Raw genomic sequence first — 26,942 nt, 5'->3', positions numbered from 1 at the left:
TATGCATAAATTGACACACAAGTACCACTGGAAATGAAAAAGTACAAGCAAGTTTCAACATGTATTAACATTTCTAAATAAAACTGTTCGTCCCTTAGTTCAGCTTTGTACAATATTACTTTCTTGTTCTAAACTGCATGGACACATGGAAGCAGAATTTTAGCAAACCATTTATTCTTGCAGGCTAGGTCATGTAGTAATGTTTCTCTTTTTTCACTAGGGCAGTTTAAATCCTAAATTGAATTGAATTGAAGAAGGTTCAGTTAAAACAATGGATTTGTTTTTTTTTTTTTTTTAAATAATCTTTATTGATTTTCTTTTATACATACAAAAGATAAAAAAATGAAAAACGGATAAGAAAGAAAAAAAAAAGAAAAAAAACAGCAACAACACAATATTCAACAAGAAGTCACAGCCCTTAAGTGCTATGAAAAAAGTAAGAAAAGAGAAGAATAAAAAATCAGGCAAGTGGGAATAAAAGAAAGACAAAAAACTACAACATAAAAACATAAGGTTGTCGACTTCCTTCCCTACTGATTTCGGGTTTTTACATTCAGTAGTTATCTTTTTACCGCTGGTTTTTGTTTATGATTTTCACATCGGGAGTTTTACACCAAACCTGCTGTATTTGGTAAGTTTTTAAAATTACCTTCAAAATAAACCATAAATTTACTCCATTCTTCTTTTAACTTTGTATCTTTATGATTTCTAATTTTTTGTGTCAATTTTGCTAATTCAATAAAGTCATACAGTTTTAATTGCCAGTCCCTCACCGTTGGAAGATTTGTGCTTTTCCAGTTTTGAGCGATAAGCATTCTGGCCGCTGCTGTTGAGTATTGGAATAGAATTTTATCTTTTTCTTGAATTTCTTTCCCTACCATCCCTAATAGGAAGGCCTCTGGGCTTTTGGGAAATGTATATCTGAATATTTTTTTTAACTCATTATATATCTGATCCCAAAATTTTTTAATCTCCTCACATGTCCACCACATATGTATAAAATTACCTTCTTTTGTCCTACATTTCCAACAAGCCTTATCTGCGGTCTTGTACATTCTATTCAATTTTTCTGGTGTAAGGTACCATCTGTAAATCATTTTTTCCAAATTTTCCCTGATTGCGGCACTTGCCGTAAATTTTAATCCCTCGCTCCATAATTTTGACCATTTTTCATATTCTATATCATGACCCAGGTCTTTTGCCCATTTAACCATAACTTGTTTGATTTTTTCATCTTTAGTTTCCCATTCCAGTAGTATGTTATACATCTTGGATAATACCTTCGATTTACTTTCAACTACTTCAATCTGGAATTTGGACTTCTTTTCATTCATTCCTAATTTTTTATCTTCTGTCCATATTGCGTTAATTTGATGATACTGTATCCAACCCGTCAACCTCTCCCTTAGTTCTTCATATGGTCTTAGTTTCCAGTTGTCTTGGGATCTCACTAGTAGGTCTTCATATGTCAGTTTTTGTTCTTCCATATTTATTTTTTTGATTGACAGCAAATCTGTAGGGGACAGCCACCAGGGTACTCTTTGCTCCAACAGTTTCTTATTTTTATTCCAGACTTCATACAGGGGTCCTCTTATAATATGGCTCGAAAACCTTTTGTGTACTTTTTCTTTATTTAGCCAGAGGTAGGCGTGCCAACTGAATCTATTATCGGCTCCTTCCAGATCTAATAGGTCTGTATCTTCTAAGGTTATCCAGTCTTTGACCCAGCAGAGACAAGCTGCTTCGTAATATAATTTTAGGTCAGGTATTGCCAATCCTCCTCTTTCCTTACTATCTGTTAACAGTTTGAATCTAATCCTTGGCCTTCTTCCCTGCCATATGAATCTTGAAAGTGTCTTCTGCCAATCCTTAAATATTTTAGACCCTCTGATGACCGGTATATTTTGAAATAAGAATAGCATCTTGGGGAGTATGTTCATTTTTATTGCTTCCATCCTACCCAGCCACGAGAGATTCACCCTGTTCCATACGTCTAAATCCTTTTTCACTTTGTTCCATATTGATGTGTAATTATCTTCAATTAGATTTATATTTCTGGGTGTAAGCCAAATTCCTAGATATTTTATTTTCCTCGCCACTTTAATTCCACATTGTCTTTCTAATCTTTCCACCGCTTCATTTCTCAGGTTCTTTGTTAACATTTTTGTTTTGGTTTTGTTCAACTTGAAGCCCGATAGTTTACCGTACTCCTCCATGATCTCCAATACTTTACCCACACTTTCCTGCGGCTCTTCTAGGGATAACATCAGATCGTCAGCATAAGCTTTTAATTTAAACTCTTTAAATCCTATTTTAATCCCTTTTATCTCTGTTTTGGACCTGATTTTATTCGCCAGTATTTCCAAGGCCAGAATGAAAAGAAGCGGGGAAAGGGGGCATCCTTGCCTTGTTCCTTTCTCTATTCTGAATTTATTCGTAAGGTTGTTGTTTATTATCAATTTGGCATGTTGGTTTGAATATATTGCCTGTATTCCTTTTAGGAATTCCCCTTCGATCCCTGCTTTCTCCATTGATTTTAATAAGAACCGCCAGGAAACGTTGTCGAACGCTTTTTCTGCGTCTATGAAGATCAGGGACGCCGGGATGTTATTGTTAATCTCCAAATATTCAATTAGGTTAATAACGTGCCTCACGTTATCTTTCATGTATCTATTTGGGAGGAAGCCCACTTGGTCTTTGTGGATTATCCTTATTAAACATTTTTTCAGTCTATTCGCCATAATATCCGCATATATCTTATAATCGTTATTCAGTAATGATATTGGCCTATAGCTTTTTATATTCGTTTTGTCCGTGTCTGGTTTTGGAATTAATGTTATAAAGGCCTCTCTCCACGTCTCAGGGATTTTCCCTCCTCTTAAAATATTGTTCATGGTGTCACAGAGTACTTGTGTTAATTGGCTTCCCAACACTTTGTAATATTTGGCCGATAACCCGTCCGGTCCTGGTGCTTTCCCCAATTTCAGTTTTTTTATCGCATTTTCAATCTCCTCCATATTTATAGGTCTATTTAATTGGTTTCTTTCTTCTTCTGTGATAGTTTTTCCTATGCAGTTCTCTAAATATTTTTCTATTTGGTCTGGATCTTCTTCTCCTTTTTTATATAATTCCTCATAAAATTTAAGGAAGTTTTTTTGTATTTTTTTTGGGTCGGTTATTAATTCTTCTTCCATCATTATTTTATTTATCACATTCTGCTTCTGTCTTTTTCTCAGTTGCCAGGCTAGGAATTTTCCTGTTTTATTCGCTGATTCGAAGTATCTCTGCTTCATTAACTTGATTTTCCATTCTACTTCTTGGTTCGTTAGTATTGAATATTGTCTTTGTAATATTTTTATTGATTGTAAACTTTGCTCGTCTTCCGGATGATCTATTAATTTCTTTTCATACTCCCTCAGCTGTTTAAGTATTTCATCTGTTTTTTGCTGCCTTGTTTTTTTCTTGTGGTTGTTTTGCTGGATAAAGAGACCTCTTAAGACCGCCTTGCTGGCGTCCCAGACTGTTTCTATGTTTACCCCTTTGTTAAGATTCAGGTCCCAATACTCTTTTAATGTAGTTTTGGCTTTTTCGATCACCTCGTCATTATCTAACAGATAATCGTTCAGTCTCCATCTAAAACCTCCGTTTGATTTCCCTTTTAGTTCCAAAGTTATTGAATTATGATCGGAAAGGGTTTTCGGTTGAATTTCACATTTTGTCGCTCTTAAAGTAATATCTCTTGAGGTCCAAATTTGGTCTATTCTTCCCCAGCTTTTATGTACTTCTGAGAAGAAGGTAAATTGTTTTTCTGTTAGGTGCTTATGTCTCCACACATCCGTTAGTTCCATGTTCTCCTTCAGATCTTGAAATGATTCCGGTAGCTTTCCTTGTTTTCGTTTTCTTTTTTCTGTTTGCCTATCCAATTCTACTGTCGGCACTGCATTGAAGTCTCCTAGTAATATCAACTTATTGTTCCCTAGTTCCACTAGTACTTGTTCCAGTTTTTTATAAAATTCAGACCTGTTTGAATTTGGGGCGTAGATGTTTATCACGTCGATCTTTTCTCCTTGAAAATTTATTTGCACTCCCAAAATTCTCCCTTCTTCATCTTTGTAGGACAATTTAGGTTCCCATTTTTCATCGACATATGTTACCACTCCCCTTTTTTTTTCTCTCCCAGAGTTTATAAATTCTATTCCCAGGTTCTTATTTACCAATACATGCTTGTGCTTTTTGGCTACATGCGTTTCTTGTATACAGATTACATCCAATTTTTTCTTTTTCAACACATTTGCAATTTTATTCCTTTTTGTTTTTTCATTCAATCCATTTACATTCCATGTTAAAATTTTAAGATTCATTATTACTTTTATCTAGTTGAGAAGTCAGTAATTTGTCTGTTTCGGTTTGGGGTTTTAACTAAATTAAATTCGGGTGTTTTGATTCTCTGTTTCCTTCTGTTCCTCCCCTTCCTCCTCCTCCTTCGCCTCCTCCTCCTCCTCCTCCTCCCCCTCCTCCTCCTCTTCACCCCCTCCCCCCGCTCCCCCCGTTCCCCCCCTCCCCTCCCTCTCCCCACCTCTCTCCCCATATCTCACCATCAACCCCCCAAGTTCTTTTTCATATCTGCGAAGGAATTTACTAACTTCCTGAGCCTCCGTTATCTTGAATCTTTTCCCTTTGTAAAAAAAAGAGATCCCTTCAGGGAACTCCCATCTGTGTTGTATACCGTTCTTGTTCAAGGTATTGACTATCTGTTTGTAGCCCTCTCTCTTGCGAAGGAGCCTGATTGGTATTTCCTTGAAGATAATGATTGGTTTCCCATCAATCATTAATTTCCTCTGATAACTTTCTCTCAGGATTATGTTTCTCATCTCTATCGATCTAAAAATCACTAAGCAATCTCCTGGGGTCCTTTTCTGTTTGCTTTGTTTCAGTCTTATTTTTATTCTAAAGGCGTTTTCTATGGTTTGTGCAACTTCTTCTTCTTTCAATGTAAGCCACCTCGCCAGTTCCTTTATCATTTTTCCTTTTATATCTTCCTCCCTTGCTTCCCCTATTCCTCTAAATTTCAAGTTTAGCTGCTTTTGCTTCATTTCCATCATGGCTAAATTGTCTAAGACTTGGTCCTGACTTTTATTTAGTTCTTCAAAATTCTCCTTAATTTTTTCTACATCTCTTCGCTGGTCTTTCGTTTCTTTCTGTATTTTCCTATTTGAGTCCTCTAGGGACTTTGTTCGGACCACTAGATCTTTAATTTTGCTTGATAGATCCCCTACCACTACCTCTATTTTTTTATCAAACGAGTCCTGCATCTCTCCTAATTTTTTTTCTATATGGGTTTCATTCTGTCTAAGTTCCTCTTTTATTTTTAGCCATAGGGCATCTAGATCCCTTATTTCCTCTTGCCTTGAAATTTTCCTCTCTATAGGTGTTCCCACCGACTTCTTCCCATCTCTTCCCGCCATCCTCCCGATCTAATCCCTCTCTCCTTCCCACTTCTAAAAGATAGTCAATCCTATATTTCTTTCTGCTGACCCCTAAGGGGCGTACAATCTAGAAGAAGATTCCGTTGGTTTACTCCTTTGGCAGGTTAAAGCACTAAAGTTCCTTAGGTATAAAACCAGGGGAGAGAGGGGGGGAACTATGCGAATGGAGGGAAAAGGGTAGGGGGGGCCGGGGAGGGAAGAAAGACAAGGGGTAGTGAGGGGGTGCAAAAAGTCCAAAAGCAGTGAGGGAGATTTGAAATTCTTTCTTCTAAGCTAGTTTCAGCCACTTGTTTGGCCTAATCCAAGGTTCTGGTTATTAGCAGCCGCCCTCAGTTCAAATTTGGTTCAGGTAGTGATTTTAATCAAGTCCAGCTTGGTATCTCCATGAGGGCCGCCGAAACTGCAAATCAATAATGGGACACAGGTAAGGCGGGAAGGGGGGGCACTCGTTAAAGGAAAGAAGGAAAGAAGGAGGTAGAGGGGGAGAGAAGATGAGCAAGGGGTTGCGCACCGCTCGAGGTCCTTCAAGTTCCCAAGTCTTTTTATGGGAATTTAAGTGTTCAGCAGGCAGAAAAAAAAAAAAAAATGAGGGGGTGGATAGGTTTCAGTCCTTGCTTCCAGTTGGGATGAGGAACGGTGCCGAGCTTCCCACCCCCTTCCAGAAGTGGGTATTCTTCAAATTAGGCAACGCCAAAGAAAGTCATAGTTCTTGTGTTTCTTTTTAGTATTAAATCCTAGGCTATAATTAAGTCCGTCGAAATCTGGCCAAAAATCGGGGTCGCGCTGGGTTTCCAAACTGAGTTTTACGGTTTTACTTAGTTGCAGTCCAATGGCAATAGGAGCTGGTGTACGTGCTCCGTCTCACACAGCGTTTTCCTCCCGTGGCCACCCAGCTGCAAAGGCGGCGGGAACCGGGGGAACCGGAAAAAAAACAAAAAAAAAGAAAAAAAACAAAAGAAAGTGCGGAGAGAGCACAGAGAACGAAAAAAAAGAAAGAAAAATGGAGGGGGACGGAGGCTCAAAAATTACTTCGTATATCAACGCTATCAAAAGCCTGTAGGGCTATTTGAAACATTGGGGGGGGGGTAAGATTCGTCTCCTCCGTTTCTCAAATTTAACACTTCCTCCCCCTTCTTCCCCCTCCGTCTCCTCCTCCCGTCTTCGCCTCCTTTCACTCCTCTCCGTATTCGCCTTAGTCTCTCTCCCCCACTTATCTGTAGCGATCTATACAAAGTCTCGAAAGTCTCTTTTTCCGTGTTGATACTATCTATCTTGGATACTCTTGCCCCGTGAAGCTCCCAACGGGGACTTTCTCTTCTTCGTTTCTACAGCGGGTATGTGAAAGTTTCTTTGTTTCACTCTCCCGATTAGCGTCCCAGCGCCATCTTGGCTCCGAAAAGCAGATCGGGCTCCTTAGTTTAATTAAGTTATCTCCAACTCGCCATGGGCTCTATGCTCCAAATTTTCGGTTCCGACATTTGTTAGATAGCCCCAGGACGGTCGTTCTTAAAGTTACGGAAATTTGTCGCCAATTCTAGCTGGGGCTCGAGGCATTACTGCACGGGGTTCGCAGGGCTTACCATTTTGCGCCTCTCGGTCCGTCGCTCCTGAGCTTTCTCAGAGTAGAAAAAACTCACAGGGGCATCGGGTCCCTCTGACGCTGCCGGTTGCGCTTCCCTCAAGGGGGCCCCCCTTGAGGTTTCGGGGGTCGCAGTGCCCTTGCGTAGCCCCCTCTGAACCCTATGCAGTTCGGAAAAGGCTGTTCAGCAACTTCTCCGCGCACCCATGCTGCAGGCGATCCAAACCGGAAGTCCTAAAACAATGGATTTGAATGGAAAGAAATATGAATCTGAAAGGAGACAGGTCTGTTGGTTATAAATATATATTATTTGGAGTAGCTCAAAACTTATTTTGGGTTGCAGTGGCATATAAAAACAGAACATTATTGGGGCTGCTCATCCAGATGTTGGGAGTCCAGCGAAGCCTTCACACCTACAGTGTAATCATCCTTATCTAGGGGTCCAGTCCATATTCTAGTGCAGAATTTGTCCATACCTCTAGTACTAAGAATTAAATGCCATGCTTAGTTTTTGGCCATCATCTGTTCCTTTGTGTTCAGATCAGGCCTGAGTATGATAATGTAGCACTTTGGGATGAAGATGCAGCCCAGAAGCCCAGCACTGGAGGCCAACATAGAGAAGATCTGAACGGCTACCATGTATTTCCCCTTGGTGCTCAGGTAGGTGGGAACAAAGGACACCCAAACACTGCAGAAGACCAGCATGCTGAAGGTGATCAGCTTGGCTTCATTGAAGGCCCCAGGCAGCTTCCTGGCTAGGAAAGCCACTGTGAAGCAGATGGCAGACAGGAAGCCCATGTAGCCAAGAGCACCATAAAACATGGCAGCAGATCCTTCATTGCATTGCAAGATAATCTCTCCAAGTTGGGAGTGCATGTCGGATTCTGGGAATGGGGGAAACAGACCCAGCCAAAGGGTGCAGATGACAACTTGGAGACTGGAACAGGAAATGACAATAGAGTTGGCCAAACTTTTCCCCAGCCATTTCCTCATGCTGCTTCCTGGCTTTGAGGCCAGGAAAGCCAACACCACCATGATGGTTTTGGCCAAGACAGAAGAAACAGCAACTGAGAAGATGATGCTGAAGGCCATCTGTCGGAAAAGGCAGGTCACTTTCCTTGGCTGGCCGATGAAGATAAAAGAGGACAAAAAGGAGAGCAGAAGGGAGATGAGGAGGATGTAGGAGAGGTCTCGGTTGTTGGCTTTGACTAAAGGCGTGTCAAGAAATTTAATGAAGATTCCTAACACAATGCCTGTGGTTAAGGAAAAGAAGAGGGCAAAGGAAATCAGGAATCTTCCCAAAGATTCTTCATAGGAGAGGAAGGTGGTGACTTTGGGGACACATCGAGTTCGGTCCTTGTTTGGATGCTGATATTCTGGGCATTTGGTGCATTTGTTGGCATCTGCATAGAGAAAAAGAGACTTTGTAAGATGTGTCAGAGCCTCTTCCAGTTAATGTAGACCAGGGAAGACCAATCTCCAGCCCATGAGTGATACGTGGCCCACTTGGACTCTCCATTTGACCTGCAAATCCAATTTTGGGAAGTGACCCTCATGTACACTACACCTGACATCAGGGTAGGGCTTGAAAGGAACTATTGGGAGCTCAAAGATTGCTCCCTCGTTTTCCATTACTGGGTGGCAGCATGCATTGCTCTAGGAAGGGAAGCCACTTCTCTGTTTCCACTGCTGTTCTTTCAACACTCAAAAACCAGAGGTACAAACCACAGCGTGTGGCAGTTAGAAAGCCCCTTGTAAACATCACTGTGCTGCATTTTGGACACCCAAATATCAGACGTTAGTGCAACATTGCTGGGTTGCCTCCAAACAATTTTCAACAAAGCCTACACTGTACTCTGAAATGCAATTGGGGCTTTAAAGCACGGAAATTACCTGACATTTTTATTGCAACAGGTGATTGACAGGTTGTAAGCAGCACCCAGCTGCTAAATTTGGCCTGGCCTGCCAAGATTTGGGGAAATTAAGATCTGCCCCACCAGTAAGAAAAAGTTCTAGACACCTGGATTAGTTAGATCATTGGAATGACTTCGTATACTTGTGAGGGCTGAAGCCGGGAAAGGGGGGGTGGAGTTTGGGAATCCAAAGGGTTCATAACTACAATTTATCTTGTTTTTATTTTGTTTGTTATTGGTATGTAAAATGGGAAATTCGTGGAAGGGAACTATGGTCGACCTTAGGAAAAAACGTTTTAAGAATAAGAATCGATGTATAAGTTCGAGATTTAAGTTTGGATAAGGTAAAATTGGATTTCTAAAATGAACTAAATTAAATGAAAATAAGGTTTGCAAAAATAAATCTAAGATAAACCATTAAGTTAAAGTTGAGAAATAAGTAATAAGAATTTGCTGAGCTAATAATTAGAATTGGAATACAAGAAGGGGAGGCGTGAGGAGGTCTGAGAAATAAGTTAAAAGAAAATAAGCAATTGAAATTTTACGTGTTTTTAATTGGGTTTTAAGTTTGGAAGTAAGTGATAAGAAAATAAGGGATTGAAATTATATCTTTTTTTGGTTTTTTGTTTGTTTGTATTATTGTGTATTATTGTTTTTTCTTTTTATATATAATTTTTGAAACCTTAATAAATATCTTTTTTTTTAAAAAAAGGAATGACTTCGTATAAACGCAGATTCCAGTGTATTATGGCTAAACCTTAATGTTATGAGTTTGTGGCTGCCAGATACTTAATCCCCAGACCCAGGAAGTATGAAAATCTTAAAAAGCCAGGCTACTTTCCTCATTAAGTAATCGCCTGGGAGATGAACCATTAGAACAACAAAAGAAAGGTGCTGAGCCATTATGAAAACCAAGGAAAAGTGGCTCTGTGGCTGAGGGCAATTGGTGTGCCTCCTCCTCCAGCTCCTAGATAGTTTGAAGACAAAGCCAGAGTTTGAAGACACTTTAGAGTTTGGACCACAATTCCCGTCACCCCTGACTACTGGTCCCACTAGTTAGGGATGATGGGAGTTGTAGTCCTAAGTTTGGGAAACACTGCCTTAAACTGATAGAGGCCACAGTGAAATAGCTGGGCCCTCTCATTGGCCCTATGGGACGTGGGTGGTGCTGTGGTCTAAACCACAGAGCCTAGGGCTTGCCAATCAGAAGATCTGTGGTTCGAATCCTTGTGACGGGGTGAGCTCCCGTTGCTCTGTCCCAGCTCCTGCCAACCTAGCAGTTCGAAAGCACGTCAAAGTGCAAATAGATAAATAGGTACTGCTCTGGCGGGAAGATAAATGGCATTTCCGTGCGCTGCTCTGGCTCACCGGAAGCGGCTTAGTCATGCTGGCCACATGACTCGGAAGCTGTCTGTGGACAAACGCCGGCTCCCTCAGCCTATAGAGCGAGATGAGCGCGCAACCCCCAAGTCGTTTGTGACTGGACCTAATGGTCAGGGGTACCTTTACCTTTACCTCATTGGCCCTAGGACTGACTGGGCCCCGGAGCAAGACAATACCTCTTATGAAATCACTGTCTGGAAGATGGCCCATTTTAAAAGGCCACAGGTTTGGTGATACCAATACACCCTGACTTATCTTTTCCACTTTCTCTCAACCCACCTAGATAGCCCAGCAACAACAGATTCAGATATGTGTACTACCTGCAATATTACTGGTAGAAGTTAAAAATCATGGAATAAAATGCTGTAGAGTGGATCATTAAATCCAGATTCTACATGCTGGAGTGAGTGAGTAAATAAAGGCTTCTTCTCCTGGTGCCAGAAGGACCATGCAGTTGGCAACAGAATAGCCCTCCTTGGGAAGGCCATTCCATTCATAGGAAGCAATAACAAAAAGCTAGCCCGTGCCCAGCGAAACAGTGGTGGGAGCTGTAAGCTAAACTCGAATTACAAATGTCTTGTTTGGGCTAGCTCAACTTTTTGCTTCATCCTCCCAGGAAAGGCCCTTTCCTCTGACGTCCTCTCCTACCTTCCTGAGTGGAGATGGTCCCTTCGGAGCAGGGAGCACAACCGTAGCAACATGGTGGCTTCCCTTCCTGCACCTTCTTGGCATATCCAGGGCGACAGCTCTCTGTGCATCTTGAACACGGCACATTGTAAGCATAAGAAGAAGAAGACTCACGGCTCACACATGCTCTCCTCTGGCTCTGTGGTTTGCAACAAGAAGAGAAGAAGAAGAAGAGTTTGGATTTGGTATCCCGCTTTATCACTACCCGAAGGAGTCTCAAAGCGGCAAACATTCTCCTTTTCCTTCCTCCCCCACAACAAACACTCTGTGAGGTGAGTGGGGCTGAGAGACTTCAAAGAAGTGTGACTAGCCCAAGGTCACCCAACAGCTGCATGTGGAGGAGCGGAGACGCAAACCCGGTTCACCAGTTTATGAGTCTACCGCTCTTAACCACTACACACCACACAGGAGAAGGAACATCGAGGAGAAAGTGTTAGGAGCATTTGTGTCTATGGAATCAGGTCACAGCTTTTGAGAAGAGCACAGTGGGATATTTACCTCTAAAGGTAGGGATTCAACACCTCAGTTTTTGGATTGTGCCTTCAATACAAGCATTTCTGCCCACCAGATGGAGCAATACCCACTCTCCTGCTCCTGTGAGCTGTTCTATAGGTTGCATTGACCCAGGGGTCAGCAAACCTTTTCAGCAGGGGGCCGGTCCACTGTCCCTCAGACCTTGTGGGGGGCCAGACTATATTTTGAAAAATAATAATGAATGAATTCCTATGCCCCACAAATAACCCAGAGATGCATTTTAAATAAAAGAACACATTCTACTCATGTAAAAACACGCTGATTCCTGGACCGTCCGCGGGCCGGATTGAGAAGGTGATTGGGCTGCATCCGGCCCCCGGGCCTTAGTTTGCCTACCCATGTGACGCTTCAGGGTAAATTTGGGGGATATGTCACCAGTAGGGTTGCTGCCTTTGTTCTAAAAATACAGAATAGTGTGAGACAGGGCGGTTTGGGGTCATTTTTTTCTTTTCATCTGGTGCTGAATGACTTTAAAGCAATCCATTACAATCTATTGCAGCCTGAATGAATTTATTTATTTCAGTCACTGACCAGAATTAACAAGTCCTAATTGTAATATTCAACAAACTATGTCTTGGTTAATTAAATGGCACAAATAATTTTGCCTACCTTGTTAAAGCAGAAGGGCCATGCAATTGCTTCTGGGTTGATGGTGAACTTTAGATCTGAAGACCTTTTCAGATAATAGACGCCATAGGGAATAGCATAATTTCTCCTACCTTCTTAAACAGCTTGGGCCACACAATTGCTTCTGGGTTAATGGTGAACTTCAGATTTGAGGACTTCTGTCGCTTTATGTTTCCAATTTTCACTCTAGCACGAGAATCATTAGGAAACAGCACCCAATTCACAATATCGAAGTCAATGGCCACTGCCCCATTCTCATCCAAGTATTGTCCAGCATCCGAAGTATTTGAAGAGAGCTGCACTTCTTTCAAGAAAGGATGAAGCTAATATGGAAAACACCAGCATTTAGAGTTCTTATGCATTCCTGCAAAATGGCCTGGGATCATGCTCATGTGTTAAAGGGTCCCTTATAAATTTGTAGCAATAAATGAAATGCTATGCTTGACTCTGGATGCAGGAAAGGGTTCAGCGGGGAATGCATCTGCTCTGGATGCAGACGGTATTAGCTTCATTTCCCAGTGGCATCTCTGAGTAGTGCTGGGAAAGATTCCCTAGGTAGAACAATGATCTAATTCGGTGTAAGGCAGCTTATGGAATTGCTATCATGTCAATTCTAGACAATGAATTATAGTTTGCAAAAAGAAAATGGTGTACCTGCCATGGCTGTAGCCTTGGAGGTTCAACAATGTCTCCTCCACCCACCACCTGCCTCTTCTTGGATCCAGATGTATATGCTGTTTTTAAGGCCCGAGCCACAGCTTGAACACTATAGTAATTGATGTAGCTATCTTGTGACAGGATTCTTTCAATCTCCTCCTGAGGCGGCATCTCCAGATTCTCCCTCTCCCTGCATCTTTCCCAACCCCTCACGGACAATACATGCTTTGAATATGAACAATCGAATCCTTTCCACCAAGTAGGAGAACACACTGGCTCATAGTAGTCATACTTTGTCCTTTTTTTGGTCTTCATTACAAAGGACAAAGAACCATGGGCATACCGGAAGGCTCCAGTCTCATATGTCAAGATTTTATTTGGAAGCGCTGTTGTTATCCAGACTTTCCCCCCAGTTTGTATCCTTTCAAGGAAGGATTGTACCTCCATGATTATAAAAAGTCCATCTTGATAGTCTGCATAGTAAACAAAGACATTGACTTGTCTCCACATGGCAGGTGCTTCATGGGGTATCCACAGCCAAGTCTGGAGTAGTACTTTTTTTGAGAAGGCAACACAAATCTCATTGCTGGTCATCAGAGGGGTCAAGGTGCTCAGGAACCTTTCTCCATTATCATTGTCTGGAGCAAAGAGGCCGACCCATGTCCATTTGAAATACAGGAGGAGTTGGACCATCCCGTGGTACTGAGTTTCTTCGTTGGGGGCCATTCTATAGACAAAAGGGGAATGGACTTTATCCTTAAGAACAAAGCCATAACTGAGCTGGTAAGGAAAGGTAGACAGACTGGTGTTTTGTTTCTTAGGACAAAGCTTTGATACGTCTTTGTGAAAGATGATGACAAATTTAATTAAGGTAAAACTCAAATATTATTTAAATAAAAACAATTTCTATACACCTTAACTGCAGTAGTCTCTAAACATCTTAGAAAGATGGACCAGAAAGAAAAAAACAGAATAATTGGGTGCACTCTTCCCACCTTGGATCAAATCTATGTTTCCAGGTGCCATAAGAAAGCTGCAGAGATAGTGCAGGATAGTGCGCACCCTAGAAATGATCTCTTTCAGCTTCGTGCTCTTGATGGGATTACACTTCCTCTGAAGGAGCAGGTTTGTAGCTTGGGGCTACTCCTGAATCCTTTGCTGTTGCTCAAGGCTCAGGTGGCCTCAGTGGCCAGGAGTGCCTTCCATCAGCTTTGACTGGTGGCCCAGCTACGCCCCTATCTGAACAGGGATAGCCTAGCTATTGTCTATGCTTTGGTAACCCCAAGGTTAAATTACTGCAATGTGTTATACATAGGGCTGCCTCTGAAGACGGTTTGGAAACTTGTTTAGTGTAGAATTCAGCAGCCAGGTTGTTCATACATTTGGAACATTTTTGCCTAATTCAAAGTTTGGATCCAAACTACAAGAAAGAAGCTTCCACCTAAACATTAGGAAGAACTTCCTGACAGTAAGAGCTGTTCGACAGTGGAATTTGCTGCCAAGGAGTGTGGTGGAGTCTCCTACTTTGGAGGTCTTTAAGCAGAGGCTTGACAACCATATGTCAGGAGTGCTCTGATGGTGTTTCCTGCTTGGCAGGGGGTTGGACTCGATGGCCCTTGTGGTCTCTTCCAACTCTGTGATTCTATGATTCTATGAAATGTTGCTATCTATTTACAGGTTTAGATAACAAATCTGCTGGAATGTCTTTTCCTGCCAAATATAAAACATTCATCACTGCATTCACCCAGCCACCGGCCGGCAGCTGGGTGAACTCCGGTTCTCAGAACAGCATCAATCAGCGACTCAAGCCTCAGAAACCTTTAGATACTGAGCAGGCTCTACTCAGCAGAGTGAATAACTTCTCACAACAGAAGTGGCGGACAGAGACATGTGTAAGCATTATTTACAGGCATTTATTCAGCATAGTTCAGGAACAACGGAACAACGGAAAAACATGTCTGCTTCCCTTCATGTCCAAGCAAACAGCAATATACAAACAGATGTTCCCAGCAGACTGTGCTGGAAGTAAACAGACATGTGACATACAGCAATCCACACATCTGTTCTAAAGGTGGAATGGAACTATCCTAACAAGCTTGACATGAACCCAGTTCTTACCTGTGGGATCTTATAGGTACCCAACATGCTTGCAATGTGTGTGGAGATGTCTGATTCCCCACCTTCAAGAACCGCCAGCAGTTCTCCCTGTCTTCCACAGCTGTAGTTTGGAATGTTGATTTTCCCACCAGCAAGGAGGTCTGTCAGGGCATCAGAAGTAGTTCTTCCATCAAAATAGGTATCATAGATGCTGTAGCCCAGGGTAATGTTGGGTAAGAGCTTGGGGTTATGATTGATCTCCTGAATGGCAAGTGAGAAAGAAAGAAAGTGCCAGTTCCTTCCACCAATCCATCTGTCAAATAAAATGCATCGCATAGTCATCCCTGGACCAGTGAAATTGAAAGTCACATTTCCCCCCGTATACATCAAACCAAATATGAAATGAGACCAGTAAGTATGGCGAAGTGGGACATAGGTCTACCAGTACCCATGTCTGCAGCACTTTTTTTGCAAAGGAGAAGGATGGAGGGAAAACCAGAAATCAGCCCTTTTTTGTTTACCACCAGGATCAGCGGTTAGCAGCTGCCACTGTATCAAATGACCTCTCTAGGCATTGCGTATCTCACAAAAATTGTTTATCAAATAATGGTTTGCATGTTTGTAATGGGCTTATGAGAAGAGCAGCCCTTATTGCAGCCAAGATAAACTGCCCTGAGATCTTTTGATGAAGGGTGGTTTATAAATTTAATAACAAATAATACTAATAAATAAAAGAAGTCTTAGGGATATGGGGCTCTGCTGAGCACTAGATAAAAAAGTTATCTGAGTCATACTCACTGAACTGCACTTCCTTAAGCATAGTAGTCATTTATATTTTGCAATTGCATGTATTTTGTTGTGCCGGGAGGAGAAAGAAATGAGTTGCTCCCCCTTGGAAATGGTTCTCTCCACCTGCTATCTAATTTTCATGTCTAGGAACATGGTCTGGACATTCAACCTTCCCCAATGTTCCATGGGAGACAAATAAGGGAATGAATGTTATTTTGGTTACTTCAGAAAAGCTACAACTCAAGCGCACCTCACAGCATTTCCTACCTTATAGGAAACAAGTTATGCTTTGTAGAGTCTCACTCAATTTATTACTTAATTAAACACACACACACACACACACACACACACACACACACACACTGAAACATGTAAAGGACATACAGAAATCTTTCAATCACTCAATGAATGAATGAATGAATGAATGAGGGCATTCTTGTTTAGACCTTCCAAGAAAACACAACCTAGCTTCAATCATCTTCATATCACAAATTTGCAAGAAAAGAGAGTGTTTGTTGCTTTAGTTTAAAACTATACTCCAGATTTTTCAGTTGTATTTGATCCCAGTGAATGAGATACTGCCTCAATTATGATGCCCACGAGAAAAAGGGAACAAAGAAAACAAAAACCCAAAAAACAAGGGACAACAATTTACCAGGAGTACCAGAAAGAATGGGACAGGGAGTTGGTAGGAAGCAGAATCAATACATCACTACTTACGACTCAAGACTGCTTAAGGGGGTTCTGGAAAAGGTGAAGGGATATTGACCTCCAATGAATCTTGGAGATATGACTCCACTAATGAGGTGGTCTCCTGGCCTGTAAAAATTCAGTGCGCCGTTATGATCCCAAATCAGATTCAGTGGGCATTTTGCCCTCTGCTGAATCCCACAAATTGCAAGAGGCAGCAAGAGAAGGAGTGTTGCCATTTCTGGGTCTGCCTGCTACACTTCCCTTGTGATTGTTCTTCCCAACTCCATTAGTAGTTCATTGGAAGACAACCCAAATACTTCAGGGCTAAAGACAAAGGGCCATAGCTCACTGCTAAAGCATCTGTTTCGCACCAGAAGGTGCCAAGTTCAGTCTCTGCTCACTGTTCCAGGTAGAGCTGAGGAGCTGCCGCCCGCCAGTATTGAGCTAGAAGGCAGCTTCCTATTAAGAGTCACACAGACTTCTCTCCCCCAGCTCTTCACCTGCCAGATGCCCTGGTCCCAGAGACTCTGTGTCATGCAACATATTTTATACATTGAACTTTTCAGGCACAATGGAATAAATAAACCCCTGGCACCCTTGATTGTGTTGTTTACCGTAATGTTCCCAAAGGCAATATTTGAATGATGTGTGAGGGCATCCCTCAGTCTCCGGAAAAAAATAAGTGTAGATCACTGTGGTTCTGATAATTGTAAGGGGGGGGATTTCCTTTGAGACCTTATGAGAGCAGGTGCCGAGCAGGAGAAAAACATGTTTACCTTGGTTCTCAAACTTAATCCGTTCTGGAAGTCTGTTCCAAAACCAAGGTGCGCTTTCCCATAGAGAGTAATGCAAAATGAAGTAATCCATCCCAGACTTTTAAAAACAACCCCTAAAACAGCAATTTAACATGGATTTTACTATCTAACAAGACCATTGATCCATAAAATGAATAATAATAATAATAATAATAATAATAATAATAATAATAATAATAATAATAATAATTTATTATTTATACCCCGCCCATCTGGCTGGGTTTCCCCAGCCACTCTAGGCGGCTTCCAAAAGAATATTAAAATACAATGATACATCAAACATTAAAAGCTTCCCTAAACAGGGCTGCCTTCAGATGTCTTCTAAAAGTCTGGTAGTTGTTGTTCTCTTTGACATCTGGTGGGAGGGTGTTCCACAGGGAGGGTGCCACTACTTGCTTTCATTGATCCATAAAATGAAAGCAATAATCAATGTACTGCAAAATGAAAGCAAAATGAAAGCAATAATCAATGTACTGCAGTCACACAATCAATCAATCAATCAATCAATCAATCAATCAGTAGCTGAACTGGGTTCCACACAGTCAAAAACAAAAAACAAAAAAGCTGCAAAAAAAGACAGACCTCAGCGTAACACTCAAAACGGAAGCACGTTTGGCTTCCAGAAAAAGTTTGCAAACCGGAACACTTACTTCCGGGTTTGCAATGTTTGGGTTCCAAGTGATCTGAGAACCAAGGTACCACTGTACTCCCTTCAAGGCTGGTGGACTCTCCTTCACTGGAGGTTTCTAAGTGGATGGTCATCTGCCATGGATGCTTTAGTCATTGCAGGGGTTTGGACTAGATGACCCCAGGGGTCCTTTCCAACTCCACAATTTTATTTTATTTTTAAGATAATCTTTATTGATTTTATGATTACATACTATACATATACACATTAGTTTACATTTACATTAGTTTACATTAGTTTACATTCCCTCCTTCCTTCTTCTGGCTTTTTTATGTTGTCTCTAAGTTTTGCGCATTGTCTTTATTGATTTTGTATATTGTTGTTCTTCTTTCAACTTTATCCGTACAGCGTCTATATACAAATAAATCTTTCTGTATATACACGTCTTGTTGTTTGTCTATATTCATTTACAGATACAATTAGTTGCCTTGATTGTATTTTACATTTTAATTCATATTGTCATTTAACATCCAATAAAGTTTCTTTTAATTTCCCGTTATGAGGTTTATTTCCATTCTACAGATTTTACTATTTCACCTTATCCTATGTATAACACAAATTTTCCCATTCTTATTGAAATGTTTCATCGCCTTGTTGTCGAATTTCCCCCATTAATTTGGCTATTTCCACATATTCCATGACCTTGTACTGCCACTCTTCTACTGTTGGCATTTCCTGTTGTTTCCACACCTGAGCCAGCAGTAACCTCGCCACTGTTGTTGCATATAGGAACAATTTCTGATCCTTCTTATCAATATCCTCTCCCACCATTCCCAACAAGAATGCCTCTGGTTTTAAGAAATGTGTACCTAAAGATCTAGGAAGTAGGAAGCAGTGTAGGAAGTAGGAAGCAGTGGCGTAGCGTGGGTTGTCAGCACCCGGGGCAAGGCAAGTAATTTGCGCCCCCTAACCCGTGGATTTTAGCACTCGAGTATGAGCGCGCCCCCCCAGATGTTGCGCCCGGCCCCCCTGCACCCCCCCACGCTACGCCACTGGGGCTGGGGGCGAGCGAAAGAGCCAAGGACCCCCCCAAAGGCTCAGCAGGAATTTATTAAATTTATTATTTGCGGAGCCCCCGCGGGCCGAGGCAGCCGAAGCCCCCTCCCCTCGGGCGCCTCCCCGCCCCCTCCTCTCCTTGGGTGGACCTCCAGATCCCGGCTTGGCGAGCGCCTCTCCTCCTCCCGGCTGGGTCCGGGGGCTTCCAGCCGTGCTCCGTCCTCCCCCCCCCCCCCGCTGAGACCTGCGCTGAGAGCCGGAGCCAGCGGCGCCCCCTTCTGCCGGGAGACCCTCGCCCGCCCGCCGGCTTCCTCTCGGAGGGTTTTGGGGAGCGCAGGGCGCGGCGAGGCCCCTCGGAGCTCTCCTCCCTCCCAGTCGGCAGAAGCAGCCGCCACCTGTGGCTGGGCCGAGGGGATGCCGGCGGCGTCGGGGTGCGGAGGCTGCCCATGCCCGGCCAGGCGTTAGTGGCGGCGTCGGCGGGGGGGGCGCGCGCACTAGGGCGCAAGGCTGGCGGTGGCGGCGGGGAGCCCGGCGGAGGAAGGAACTTGTCCCTTCCCTCTGGATTCGCGCCCCCCCCAGATGTTGCGCCCGGTGCGGCTGGCACCCCTAGCACCCCCCACGCTACGCCACTGCTAGGAATTGCTTGGAGAAAGGAGGAGTGGAAATCATTGTCTGGAGTAAGGGATTAACTTAATTGTACAGAAACTGACCATAGTTACCCCTGTGTCTATCTGGTTCCTCTAACAGATATAAAAAACCCCTAAACAAACCATTTTAAATTTCTACAGTCACTAGTGGTAGACTCATCTCATGTTCAACCTAAGAAACATGCTACCATGAGTTTTTTTGAAGGTTTCTGAGGAAGCAGTGGCAGTACATAAATTAAAATAAGAAGCATGTGTGTAGAAACAAGTGATGTGAAGGAAACAGAGAATGCTGACAATGATCTCTGACTTACCTTATACCTGGTGAGCTGTACACTGCAGTATTAGGAAGGCAGTTGGACATACATACAGAGATAATTATAGAGTATATTGGCACCTTCTGAAGAATAACAGGCCTAGGATCTACAAAAACAAACAAACTCACTCCCCACTATAAGCTTATCAAGTCAAGATTCTAGTGGGGGATTTTCACATATCCTACATGCCATGTTTAATTTTTTTTTCCTCAGGTGTTCCTTCATATTCAGATCAGGCCTCAAAATTATAATATAGCACTTGGGGAGGAAGATGCATCCCAGAAGGCCAGCACTGGAGGCCAAGATAGAAAAGATCTGCACAGCTACCATGAATTTCCCCTTTGAGCTCAGGTAGGTGGGCACAAAGGACACCCAAACACTGCAGAAGACCAGCATGCTGAAGGTGATCAGCTTGGCTTCATTGAAGGCCCCAGGCAGCTTCCTGGCCAGGAAAGCCACTGTGAAGCAGATGGCAGCCAGGAAGCCCATGTAGCCAAGGGCACCATAGAACATGGCCACAGACCCTTCGTTGCATTGCAGGATGATCTCTCCAGGTTGGGAGTGCATGTTTGAGTCTGGGAATGGGGGAGAGATTCCCAGCCAGATGGTGCATATGAGAACTTGGACACTGGAGCAGGAAATGACAACAGACTGGGCAAAACCCTTCCCCAGCCATCTCCTCCTCCTGTTCGCAGGCTTAGCGGCCAGGAAGGCCAGAACCACAGTGATGGTTTTTGCCAAGATAGAAGAGACAGCAACTGAGAAGATGGTGCTAAAGGCCACTTGTTGCATAAGGCAGGTTGCTTTTGTAGGTTGTCCAATGAAGAGGAAGGAGGACAAAAAGGAGAGCAGGAGAAAGATGAGGAGGATGTAGGAAAGGTCTCGGTTGTTGGCTTTGACGATGGGAGTGTTCCTGGATTTAACAAAGATTCCAAACACAATGCCTGTGATTAAGGACAAGAAGACGGCAGAAGAAGCCAGGAGGATCCCCAAAGATTCTTTATAGGATAAGAAGGTAATTAATTTAGGGACACATTGATGTCGGTCCTCATTTGGATGCTGATCTTCTGGACATTTAAAACATTCATCGGCATCTGCATAGAGAAAATGACAATCCTAACTTGTTACATTTGCGGGGAAAGGTGAGCTCATAGGTGAGGTCAAGAAAGGATGTAGTCAAAATGGAGTACCATCACAAGTATCAGCCTGAGCCTGACTGAAATATTTGCCCCCTCTTCCCATTGAAGGCCCTTTCCCCTGAGGTGCTGTCCTACCTTCCTGTGTTGAGATTGTGCCTTCTGAGCAGGGAGAACAATCATAGCAGCAATGTGGCCTCCCTTCCTGAATTTTCTTGGCATATCCAGGCTGACAGCTCTCTGTGCATCTTGAGCGAGGAATAGTCTAGGCATAAACAGAAGGCATATCTGTGGCTTGATGATGGAGTCCGGCACACTTTGCTGCGCCACACTGGACCCCTGAGCTCAGCTCACTGTCAGCGTCCTTCAGCAGAGTCTCCGCAGCGGTAGAAAACTGTTGCAATGTGTGTGTAATACATCAGACTGTACGCAGCCTTGTTGCTTATCTCCAACAGTCTTTAATCGTGTAGAAAAACATCTTAAATCAGCCAGGCGAAAGAGCGCACATCTTTCGCCTCTCGGTCAAACCGAAACAAGAAAAACACACAGAGAAACCACTCCCGTATGTGAACATAACCACGCCTCAGAATGTGAGACGTCACTCCACTCAGAACTGTTTAACCCTGTAAGTTCTGATTCTCTTCACAATATCTGTTTCCAATGGCCTAAAGGCCCTATTTTGTGGAAATTATTGTTTTGTTTTTCTTTTGCAGAGCAGCTCGTTAGGGAAACAGACCTCTTTGATGTTTGCAATTATGTAACATCCCTGCTTCATTTTTGTATACAAGGTAGCATGAAAAATACAATAAACAATAACCTAATTAAATAAATGAAAGGTAGTATATCAGAACCATGCACACACTCCTATGACCAGCAGCAATAACAAAAGTCCTTAGACTGCTGCCATTGTATCTTCTGCTAGGTTGCGCAGCTGTGAATAAGGACTGTCTGGTTCCTATTTTACTCCCAAGACTCCACAGTGTCATTGAGGTTGGCACCAAAAGCTGCTCCTAGTGCAGAACATGATGCCTAGTTTGCTTGTGTGTCATATCTGCACTTATTGGAATCAACTGCAGAAAATCTTGTTTTGAGAAGCCTTTTTCAACTGGATGAAAAGATCTTGACCTCTGCTGTTCATTTAGAATTTTTTTATTTGAACGTGTGTTCAACTACACAGACCACCCTGTGCTCCACTGTTTTCCTTCTGTTTTCTTGATCTAATAAACAGATGGAGCAGAATTTACTCCAGTCTTACCCAACCTGTTGCCCTCAGATATATTTGCCCAACGTCGGCCTTGGCAGATGGGAGTTGTAGTCCACAATATCTGGAGAGCACCAAGTTGGGGGAAGGTCTTCTGCTCTGCTCCTGAAAGTCTCCTACTCACTGTGAAATCTTAGACAGGTTTTCTCAAGACAGACTCCATTAAGCTCAATGGGACTAAGCTCCAGAGAAGGATGTCTAAGACTGCAATCAATCATCTGTACTATTCAACATGTTATTAGACAATTATAGATGTCGTAGGGAATAACAATTCCTCTTACCTTCTTAAACAGCTTGGGCCACACAATTGCTTCTGGGTTAATGGTGAACTTCAGTTTTGAGGACTTCTGTCTCTCTATGCTCCCAATTTTCACTCTACCCCGAGAGTTATTAGGAAACAGCACCCAGTTCACAATATCGAAGTCAATGGCCAGTGCCCCATTCTCATCCAAGTACTGTCCTTCAGATGAAGTATTAGAATAGAGGCGAACCTCTTTCAAGAATGAATGAAGCTACAACAGAAGAAACTCCAGCATTGAGAGAACATGAAACCATGATGCATCCCGATAGCCTCTTAATAAGGACTAGAGAACTAGGACTCAAATGTACTCATTAGGTCCTCTCATTCTGCTTCAGCATTTGCAGGGTGACCAAAGTGAACCAAAGTGAGTAATATCACCTTTATCCTGCTACGTCTCTGAAAGAGTGGCCTGTTCTGCCGTTTCATGAGAAATGTTTCTAGGGATGATAAATTTAATCCTACAGGGAAGAAAACTCTTATATGATAAAATGCCTGTTTTTTATTAATCCTTTTAACTGTGTAATGCATTTTATTCCATCTTCTTTTCTGTAATGGCTTTTGCTACTGCTAATAGTCAGTGTAGACAGTGCTGAACTACACAGTCCATTGGTCTGATTTGGGATTAAGGCTGCTTCCTAAATTCCTATCATGGTGATTCCATATAGCTGGGATGATGAATTTCAGTTTGCAAAAGAAAAGGATATACCTGCCATGGCTGTAGAAGTTCCAACCTGCCTCCTTTGCCCACAATCGGCATCCTCTTTGAGCTGAATGAATATGCTGCATTCAAGGCTTGAGCGACAGCCTGGATACTCAAGTAATTCACATAGCTGTCTTGGGATTGGATTCCTTCAATCTTTTCCTGTGGCAGCATCCTTAGCCACTTCTTCTTCTCCCTGCATTTTTCCCAACCCTTCACAGACAAGGCATGCTTTGAATATGAACAAACATATGCTTTTCCCCAAACGTTTAGACTATAAAATGAAATTGGCTTATAGTATTTATATTTTGTCATTTTTTTGGTCTTCATTACAAAGGAGAAAGATCCATGGGCATAGCGGAAAGAGTTAATATCACCAAATAAGATTGTGTTCTGAAGAGCTGTGATTATCCAGACTTTTCCTCCAGTTTCTATCCTTTCAAATAAGGACTGTACCTCCATGATTATAAAAAGTCCATATTGAGAGTCTGCAGAGTAAACAAAGACATTGACTTGTCTCCACATGGCAGGGGCTTCCTGGGGTAACCACAGCCAGGTTTGTAGTAGTACTCTTTTTGTGAAGGCAACACAGATTTCGTTGCTGATCATCAGGGGTGTCAAAGTACTCAGGAATTTTTCTCCATTGTCATTGTCTGGAGCAAAGAGACCAACCCATGGCCACTTGAAATGCAGGAGGAGTTGGACCATCCCCTGGTACTGAGTCTCTTGCTTTGGTGTCATTTGGTAGACAAAAGGGGACTGGACTTTATCATGAGGAACAAAGCCATAACTGAGCTGGTGAGGAAAGGAGAAGAGACTGGGGTTTTGTTTTTCAGGGCAGTGATTGAATACCGTACTTCTATTTGAAAGATTATGACATATTTAATTTTAAATTAGCATGAACATCAAATATTTTTAAAATAACCTTTTTTTATTTAAGCAATTTATACAGTGGTACCTCGGGTTACAGACTCCGCTAACCCGGAAGTAGTACCTCGGGTTAAGAACTTTACCTCAGGATGAGAATGGACTCTAAGCAGTTTTCAAAGGTTCGATTTAAAAAAGACAAAAGTTAAAACTACAAGATCATATTTCATTTGAACTGGCTACTGCATGCAGTGAAAAATGAAGGTCTTCATTAGGCTCTGGAAGGTTTTTAAGTAACCTTGTCTGACCTCAGCTGGAAGAGAGTTCTGTGAAATGAGTTCCACAATTGTGGCTCTTGTTGGAAACGAGCTGTCCATCTGAGCCACTAAGAGTGACTCCTCCCAAGAGTTCAGTGATTGGGGACATGTATAAGTCTTATGCCATTCTTGAGATGTCCTGGACCAAAATAATTAAGGGCCTTATGAATCTGGTTTTGATTCTGCTAACACAGTGGAGGTCCACTCCCTTTTATACTTAGCCAGACAGATGCCAACAGTGTATCCAACTCTGCAATAGGCATCCCGGCTAGTAGCCATCAGCATAGGCGCCGACTCCATGGGGCCTGAGGGGGCCCGAGCCCCCTCAAAAATTTGTTTGGGGGGGCTCTGCCCCCCAATAATTTAAGAAAATTATTAGTTATATTATGCTTTGCCGCACCGGGCGCAACATCTGGGGGGGCGCGAGTCCAGAGGGCCCAGCCGCGTCGTGCCCTCGGCCCGCCCCTATTGTCAGAGGCTCAGCGTGGAAGTGTTAACAAAGTTTCAGAGGGGGGAGCGAGTGGGGGGGACGCGGGGAGGAGAGGGGGTCCCCGCTTCTCCGGCCGCCTTGCAGAAGCGGCCACCGCCCGGCAGCTCTGCCTTTGCTCACAGGCCTGCCTGGGGGCTCCCTCGGCTCCAGTGCTGAGCTGGCGGCCCCGATCCCGGGAGCAAAGAGGCGTCGCGGGAGCGGCTAGGCCTGCGCCAGGGCCCTGACCCGACAGCTTCTCCGGCTCCCCAAGCCGAGGACAGCTTCGGCTGTGAAGCTGCGCCTTCCAGGCTGGCCCCTTCTCGGCTGGGCCTCACCTCTCCAGCTCCCGGTATGTGTGCTCCGCGGTGGTCCCCGCTCCTTCCAGACCCTTCCACTGCCCCCTGCCAAACTGGCTGTAGATACAAGAAGGGCAGCTGGGGTGGGCTATAGAGGACCCTGGCTCCCCCTGTGGGGCTCATCTCTGGCAATTGGCTCAAGGAGCCCCCTGAGTTTTGGCATTGTCTCTCCGCGCCCCCCCCCCCGCCTCTCTCCAGGAGCTTTATGGAGCCGCCTGGATCGGGTCTGCTTTGGAGGAGGGGAGCCTTTCTTGACCAGCATGGGCCCCCTCAATATTTTTTATAAGTCGGCGCCCCTGGCCATCAGTAGCCCTCTCCTCCATGAAGTTGTCCAATCCACTTTTTTCCTAATGATCCAGAAACTGAAATATCTTTGTATGGCTTCCTATTTCATGAAAAGCAATGTTTCAAAGCAACATACAATGTAAAGTAAGCAATAAATTCATTATCATAAGAAAAACTTGGTTTTTGTATTGTTTTTCACAAGATGGCAAATGTTGCCAGCTGTGTTTGACTTGAACCCAATTCTTACTTGTGGGATCTTGTAGATTCCTGAAATGCTTGCAATGTGCATGGAGATGTCGGATTCACCCCCTTCAAGAACAGCTAGTGGTGTCTTCTGTTTTCCACAGATGTAGTTTGGAATGTTGATCTTCCCACCAGCAAAGAGGTCTGTCAGAGCATCAGAAGTTGTTCTTGCCTCGAAAAAGGTATCGTAGATGCTGTAGCCCAGGGTAATGTTGGACAAGAGCCTGGGGTTAAGATTGATCTCCTGAGTGGCAAGTGCGGAGGAAAGAATGTGCCAGTCCTTCCCACCCATCCAGCTGCGGAGGAAAGTATGTCACATAGTCACCCTTGATTCAGAGAAAATGGAAGTCACATTCAGTTTCAGTGGTGCCCCACAAGATGAATGCCTCGCAAGACGGAAAACCCGCTAGACGAATGGGTTTTCCGTTTTTGAGCTGCTTCGCAAGACGAATTTCCCTATGGGCTTGCTTCGCAAGATGGAAACGTCTTGCGAGTGTTCCGATTTTTTTTCCGCTCCCCCCCCTTTTTCTAAGCCGCTAAGCCGCTAATAGCCTTTTAGCCGCTAAGCCGCTAAACCTTTAATAGCCGCTAATCCGCTAAACCGCTAATAGCGCTAATCCGCTAAGCCGCTAATAGGGTTGCTTCGCAAGACGAAAAAACCGCTAGATGAAGAGACTCGCGGAACGGATTATTTTCGTCTTGCGAGGCACCACTGTACATAGATTATGTTGTGCCTTGGGGGAAGAATTGTGCACTTCCCACTGAAAATTGTTTTTTCCATCTTCCATTGCACCCAGCTATAAAGGAGGAGCCTGCCTTATACAGGGGAAGCATTCAACCTTCCCCAAGGGTCCATGAGACACAATGAGAGAATGAATTTCATATTGCTTATTACTGAAAAGCTGCCACTCAAACATACCTCACAGCTTCTTAGAGAAGACAAGTTCCTCATAGGGAGCATGACTGAATGTTTTTAACTTAACTTAAATTGTAATGTAAAACACATTGAAACACTGCTTTTCACCAAGTGAAAAGACATAGGGTTTTAAAAAAAAAATTATTCAAATATTACAATACAGCTTTCTCCACTGCCATAATATCA

The 26,942-nt window shown here is 43.3% G+C and overlaps 2 protein-coding genes across 3 annotated transcripts in view; one reads left to right on the top strand and one right to left on the bottom strand.

Annotated features, from left to right (window-relative positions):
• Positions 1 to 26,942, top strand: part of LOC308580407 (vomeronasal type-2 receptor 26-like) — a 70,126-nt gene that overhangs the window by 14,940 nt on the left and 28,244 nt on the right. The window lies entirely within an intron of this gene.
• Positions 7,307 to 25,932, bottom strand: LOC308580435 (vomeronasal type-2 receptor 26-like). 2 transcript variants are annotated; one of them, XM_081182061.1, is made up of 7 exons: positions 25,845 to 25,932; positions 21,180 to 21,306; positions 14,985 to 15,224; positions 12,864 to 13,646; positions 12,302 to 12,532; positions 11,010 to 11,187; positions 7,307 to 8,468 (listed from the first exon to the last, which is right to left on the bottom strand). In XM_081182061.1, exons 2-7 carry the CDS (start codon positions 21,261 to 21,263, stop codon positions 7,570 to 7,572), a joined length of 2,415 nt encoding a protein of 804 aa, XP_081038187.1. In that variant the 5' UTR covers positions 21,264 to 21,306; positions 25,845 to 25,932; the 3' UTR covers positions 7,307 to 7,569. The 2 variants fall into 2 exon arrangements, with proteins under 2 accessions (XP_081038187.1, XP_081038188.1); XM_081182062.1 differs by lacking the exons at positions 14,985 to 15,224; positions 21,180 to 21,306; positions 25,845 to 25,932 and having other exon boundaries at positions 12,302 to 12,513; positions 12,864 to 12,921.

Source organism: Podarcis bocagei (assembly GCF_964188305.1).
Source record: "Podarcis bocagei genome assembly, chromosome: 2".
NCBI classification, from domain to species: domain Eukaryota; kingdom Metazoa; phylum Chordata; class Lepidosauria; order Squamata; family Lacertidae; genus Podarcis; species Podarcis bocagei.
The sequence above is the reverse complement of the archived record's forward strand: the minus strand, read 5'-3'. Positions and strand labels throughout refer to the sequence as shown.